The sequence below is a fragment of the Myzus persicae genome, unplaced genomic scaffold, assembly GCF_001856785.1.
Source record: "Myzus persicae strain clone G006 unplaced genomic scaffold, MPER_G0061.0, whole genome shotgun sequence".
Lineage (NCBI taxonomy): Eukaryota > Metazoa > Arthropoda > Insecta > Hemiptera > Aphididae > Myzus > Myzus persicae.
The window spans coordinates 9,845-16,868 of record NW_019100713.1 but is presented as its reverse complement, the minus strand read 5'-3'; the positions used below and the strand labels follow the sequence as shown (position 1 = coordinate 16,868).

The 7,024-nt window shown below is 25.5% G+C and overlaps 1 protein-coding gene across 1 annotated transcript; it reads left to right on the top strand.

Annotated features, from left to right (window-relative positions):
• LOC111042587 lies at positions 1–6,950 on the top strand. The gene is made up of 10 exons (XM_022327237.1): positions 1–647; positions 3,220–3,455; positions 4,030–4,185; positions 4,262–4,345; positions 4,441–4,563; positions 4,837–5,049; positions 5,623–5,712; positions 5,865–6,124; positions 6,542–6,701; positions 6,819–6,950. Exons 2-10 carry the CDS (start codon positions 3,251–3,253, stop codon positions 6,926–6,928), a joined length of 1,401 nt encoding a protein of 466 aa, XP_022182929.1. The 5' UTR covers positions 1–647; positions 3,220–3,250; the 3' UTR covers positions 6,929–6,950.
• The last annotated feature ends 74 nt before the right edge of the window (positions 6,951–7,024 follow it).

The window sequence follows — 7,024 nt, the reverse complement described above, 5'->3', positions numbered from 1 at the left end:
TATACAAAATTAATTAATTATATTCATTATTCAACACAATTTTCTGAAAAAATAAATATTCGATTATTCGAACATTTTATGATTGATAAGGTGATATGAGTCAAAAGTGATAAAGAAAAATCGACGACGAGTGACGACACAATATCACTGAACCGCGATAAAGAAAACTATAACTGGTATAATATTATACTTTATACCTAAATCATAGTTCAGTGCTGCAGCAGCTGCTGTCTACCATTTAGCGCTAACTCTAGTGGACAAAATCGGAAACTTAAAGCGTATTGCCGTATTGTTAGAATTTCATAAACGGTGTGTTTAAAAATAATTTTATTGTTTTGCTTTGCGAAGACGAGTTTGGGATTTTACAAGTGTATATATCGACTATCGTGCATACCGCATTACTGCATTACCGCATTTGGTTTGATATTTCTAAAACTATACCTACTCTGAGTACACGTGTACACATGGTACCATACATATATTTAAATATTTTATGACTACAATTTGGTTAGGTTATTAAGTTTGTCCAGTGTCCACGTTATTGTGTGAAGTGTGTAACAGTCCAGTACGAAATGTCTCGCTAAAGTCTTGTTTTGTGTAGTGTTTCATTGTTGTCCGTACGCAGTACGCACTACTACACTATATACGTAAGTATACAAACGTAAGTATTTGTATTTTGTACCTATATTGATAATTTTATAAATTATAACCAATGGTATTAGTAATACATTAATATTTATTAACAGTTATTTATCTTGTGTGTAGTAATATACTACTTTTACTCACGTATACCTATTATAGCTGGGCTTTTACTATGGCACAGTTCAATAAAAGCGATATTAGTAAATCTACCAAGCGCCGAAGATTTTTATTAGATAAAGAAACTGTAGATTTTTTTTCCGATAGCCATATAAATTCTCAATTGCAATTACAACCTAGCACATCTCAAGATATTAATGCTGATTTACCTAAAGAAATTCTAAAACTACCAAAAGATGGTATTGATGATAGTATAATTTCAAATAATATGAGTTCTAATACGCAATTTTCTCCCATTCCTTGCAATTATTTTCCAATCAATCACAGTATTGATGATGACTACAGTGATACTGAAAATATTTCTCTAAGTACCAACTCTGATGATGAAAATCTTGATGAACATTATTATAATAGTACCACAGGTGGCATTAATAACTTGGATGGTAAAAATGAAGTTCTAAAAATATTAGCACAATGGGCAATTGCTCAAAATATTACTTTAACTGCATTTTCAGCTCTGTTGAAATTACTGAAAAATCATAGCTGTTTTAGTGATATCCCAGTTGATGCCAGAACAGTATTAAAGATTAATAATGTCCATAAACCTAATGCAATTCAAGTGGTTTCCCCTGGGTTATACTACTATTTTGGAGTTGCTAATGGCTTGATAAATACGTTAGGTGAGTTTATAGGTAAATTTGGAGATTTTATTCATATCAACATTGGGATTGACGGTCTACCGCTAACCAAATCATCTTCTAGTACTTTCTGGCCAATCTTAGGATATGCTCGGTACCCAAATTTAAAACATGTATTTTTAATCGGTTTATATTGGGGGAAAGATAAGCCCCATAATAGCAATACTTTTTTAAAAGAAATGGTTTCTGAGCTTAAAGAATTGTACAAAAATGGAGTACAGACAGTTTTTGGGAAAAAGTCTGTTGTTGTTGATGCCTTTTGTTGTGATTGTCCTGCCAAAAGTTATGTTTTATCTATTAAAGGTCATGCAGGATATTCTTCATGTACAAGATGCCATGTTGAAGGTGAACGGGTTAATAATACTACATGTTTCTTAGGGACAAATTTTTTAAAAAGGACTCATATAGATTTTATTAATCGTTCAGATGAAGATCATCACGTTACTGATACTGTTTCTATTTTAACCGAAGTACCAGAAATAGATATGGTTAATAACTTTAGTCTTGACTATATGCACTTGGTATGTTTAGGTGTAATGAAAAAGATGTTATTACTTTGGTTAGGTGTGTTTAAAAAATCGTCTGTCTTGGTTCGCCTTCCTAGTAAAGATGTAAATAAAATTTCTAATCATTTATTATCCATGAATCCATTAATACCTAGCGATTTTTCTCGAAAATCCAGAGCTTTAAATGAAGTTAGCAGATGGAAGGCAACTGAGTTCAGATTATTTTTGCTTTATACGGTTCCTATTGTTTTGAAAAATGTTCTGAGGTACGATTGTTATTTTAACTTTTTATGTTTACATATAAGTTTTAGGATTCTTTTATCTCCAAATAGTTCTGAAAAATTTGTAAATTTTAGTCAAAAACTATTGGAACATTTTGTTGAAAAATTTGATGAAATTTATGGTGCACAGTACGTGTCTCATAATGTTCATGGCCTATTACACATCACTGATGATTATAGGAAGTTTAAATCACTTGAAGAATGTTCTTGTTTTCCATTTGAAAATTTCATGAAGGTGTTAAAAAAAATGTTAAGGAAACATGAAAAACCTTTAGAACAAATTATCAATCGTTACCATGAATCCTTAATATTTAATAAACCTGATATTCAAGACAAATCTAAAAATGAAATTATTTATAAAAAAAAACATAATAATGGACCTTTATTTGAAAATTTAACTTCTCCTCAGTTCCAAATAGTTTTAAAAAATGAAATTAAAATTAATGTCAAGTCTATGTCTGATAACTATATAGGCTTTCAAGTTGATAAAAAACTAATGATTTTTAAAATCTTTAATATTTGCTATAATCCTATAAATAATAAATCTGTATTTTTAGCCAGACGTTTTGAATTGGTGGAACAGTATTTTGATGCACCAATTGACAGTCTTAAATTAGGCATAGCTATTGTTAACAATTTATCTGAATCTTATTTTACTATAGATATAGAGAGTACACATTTTATTAAGTATATTATGTTTTTTGATTACGAGAACAATGTTAATATATCATATCCTATTTTACATTCCACTGATGAAATTTAAAATATAATTTTTAAATTATCTACTACATCTATATTCTATATATCAATACATATAGTTATTCTTTAGAATAGTGTATATAATATGTATATTAAAAATAATTTTAAATATATTTTATATTGTTGTTAATCTGTTTAAATTTAGTAGTAAGTGTGTTATTATAATGATTGCATGTAGTTATATAGCTTATATTATTTAGTTTACATATTTTGTAGTGATGATTATGTTTTTTAGAGGAAGCTAAAAATGTCCAACAACTATAGTATAATCGTATTTACTGAGGACAATACAGTTGAAGCAGTTCCTACTAGTTGGGTAAAAAAAAAAGATGGAACTTGTGCATGGCCAACTACTAAAAGTAGAAGTGTAATTATGAAACTAATTGAAAAAAAAAGTGTCCCCAATGAAATTCAATTTAAATATTACAAAGCAATAGTGATGAAAACTTGTGGTAATTACTATAATATTAATAGCTTTTACACGTTTTTATTTAATTTAAAATTTAATAATTAAGGCAATCAGTGCGTATATATATATATATAGGATATAATATGTAATTTGGAGTGGCAAGTTAGAAGTTAATTTTTCTCTACTTCCTTTAAAAATATATTTTTAAAGGAAGAAAATATGTAGAATTAATCTGCTTTACAGTTAAATAAATAAAAAAAAATATTGTCAGAGATTAAATAATAATTAATTAAAAACTAACATAAATAATTAATAATTGTTACTAATACTGCAGTTGTAGATCGAATCTATATATTCCATTATATATAATAGGTTAGCAATTATTAAGTTCATGATTCTATCCCTTTAGACTTAACTCCAAGTTACATTAGTTTCTAACTAACATTCATTATATTACAATAATATATTACTATAATTTGTAATTTGTTGGCCATATATTATAATTGTATACACTAATACGCTTAAATTACTTAAAATGTATAAATATTATACATATAATATAACATTAAAGATCAAATATTTAACATATTAAAGTTTCTACTGTGAATAATCTATAGAATCACTTACTAATGCCCGAAAAATGGCAGAAAAGGGAGAGACGAACATAGACATATCGTCTACTGATGAAAGTGATATGATGAGAAACAAGAAAAAAAAACCAAAACTGTTATTGGACTGTAGTGATCCTTCTTTATCGTGCCCCACGTATTCTGGTATGATGTATTGATGCTTTTTTTAAATTTAAAAAACTATAAAAAAAACTTGTCATAAACTTGTATTTTATATTAGCTTCTGATGATGATTCTGAAAATGATATGAAGTCAAAATCGCATAGATTAAAGGGATTATGGTCACCTCCAAGTAAAAAGAAATGTAAGTTTTTGTTTTATGCTGATAGAGTAAAATGCATGAAATTAATTATAATTTCAATTGCTTTTGCATAAATTACTTTTATGTTACTATAATAGTTAAAAGTCAATCAGAACCTCAAGAATCAGCAACATATTCTACATATTCTGATGTGAATATAATAAAATCATCAGCAGTTCGAAGAATTTCTTATAGTGATTCCGATAGAAATGAAAATATAGGTGAATTTTGATTATTATATGTACTTATATTTCTTATATTAATGACTAATGTGTTTCATAAAATACAATTGTATGGAAATGATGTAAGGAAATGTAAATATTTGCCAAGGTATTCATACTATGGTCTGTTTGTACTTAAAAAAATGTAATGCATTACTAATACAATATATTGGTAGATGTGTATATAATTAATATTAATACAATTGGTACTATTCTTAGTATAATATTAATTGGAATGTATTATTATTAATTTTGCTTATATAAAAACTTCAGAAATAACTACAGAATCATCCTTACTGAAAGATATTGAAAATGACAGCAGTATTCAACCCATAAACATGGAATTTGTTGAATTGGATAGACTATTAAATAATGATGATGATATTGATTATTCTAATGATTACATCACCATTGGTGCCAATGATAGCAGTGTACTTGATAAAAATACAACAGCTGCAGGTGCAGTTACATCTGTAACACCTTCAGGTAATCTTATTAGAAATATAGGTTATTATAATTATATTAAAACACATTAATATGAAATATGATGTTTTTTATGAAAATTAAATATCATCTTTAGTATAAATTATGTTGTAGAATTAAAATTTTTTTTGCTGGATTAAAATATAAAATTATGTATCATAAATCATTAATATAATTATTTTAAGGTGTTATAAATATGACTTATAAGTTATATATAGGTATATGAGGTGAGATGTAAAAGAATTTAATTAATTCATTATTACTCATACATTTATCAATATATATATAATTTTTTATATACTATATAATAATTATATAGAATACAATTTAAATATTTATTTATTGTACATATATATATATATAGAAGTGGTCTCCATATTTCGAGGCACTTAAAATGAGAACACATATATTTTTAGACCATTTGTGCATTTGATTATAATTTTAAACTTTAATATAAAAACACACTGTTCAAATAAATTATTTTCTAATATATAAAATATGAATAATAGATTAATTTTAATTGATAATCATCATTGCATAATATAATTGTATGTATATATATATTTATTTTTATAGATAAACAAAGCTCCACTGCTAAACAACAATTGATGATCATGAAAAATGGAAAACAAGAATTGAAATTTAACACATCACCGATAAACCCTGGTTATAGTCTATATTATATTTATTATTATTTAAGAATTTATATTTATAGTTAAATTTTAATACAAATACGAAATTTCTCATTCTTACATAATTAAATACAATTTATTATTAATAACTATTTAATTTTGAAAATAATTTATTTTTTCTTTCAGATACAGAATTTCAAAAAGAAGTCCTATATAAATTATCATTCATCAAACATGAACTAAGGAGAATCATGAGCAACCAAATGGAATTGGGCCAAAGAATGGAGAATTTGCAGGAGACTCAAAATATCAGTAATATGCAAACAGCTGCAGCTAATAATAACGAAAACTTAAAAGATATATCTGGTTTACCGTTGAACACTATCTCAGACTTAAATGAATTTAATCAGAAATTATCTGAAGATGAAACATTTTGTAATAATGTGGTAAGTAAACAGTATATCTATATGGCTATATATAGAACATAATATGGGTATGGGATTTTTGGGTGCTACTATAAAATACATAATATTTAATGTTGGTATATAATAGCTATTGTCTAAAGATTGATAATGACGTGTAATATTGGTATTTTTTAAAATCTGTTCTTATTACTATGTATAATATTATACACAATTATATTTTTATTCATTAACCAAAGTTTAAAAATTTAACCTATCCAGTCATTATTATTATACTTTTATCACTATAGATTGACTGTCAAACTGATCAACATACATGGTATATTAATTTTCTAAGCATATTTATATTTTTTAATATGTACCTATAGTGTACCTATGTGTACCTATAATAGTAATATATATAGTAGTATATATGATGATATATTTTCTTTTGTATTGTAGATAAATCAACTAACATATATAGGAGGAAAACATTTTAAGGCAATGATAAAAAGAATAATGGCTAAACTTTTTACCGATGAACTCTTAAAATTGTTTTCATATTCTGGTAAAAAAGGAAAAACCAAATTTTCTGACCAAATGATTTGTCCTATTATTTTTGGTAAGATATGAATATAATATAATATATTATATAAAATATAACATAATATATATGATGTTTATATTATATTATTGCTGTACATAATTTTAATATAGTGTAATTAAAATTATTTATCAGATGCTGTAAGAAAACAATCCAAATTTAAAAATGTAACTCAGAATGAAATGGAAGAAGTAGTTAAGTATGTCCTTGCCCAAGCTCCTTTCAACATCAAAAGACTTAAATGATTATTAAAATTTTTTTTTTTATTGTTTTTATTATAATATATTACTAATACAAAAAGTGTAAATTTTTTTTTTAATTTTTATTGTTTCATTATTAAC

Excerpts from the sequence above, each read along its gene's own strand:
- LOC111042587 (XM_022327237.1), top strand. The coding sequence starts at position 3,251 with ATGTCCAACAACTATAGTATAATCGTATTTACTGAGGACAATACAGTT. Across the intron at positions 3,456-4,029 it reads AATAGTGATGAAAACTTGTG|AATCACTTACTAATGCCCGA; the intron begins GTAATTACTATA and ends AATAATCTATAG. Across the intron at positions 5,713-5,864 it reads CACATCACCGATAAACCCTG|ATACAGAATTTCAAAAAGAA; the intron begins GTTATAGTCTAT and ends TTTTTCTTTCAG.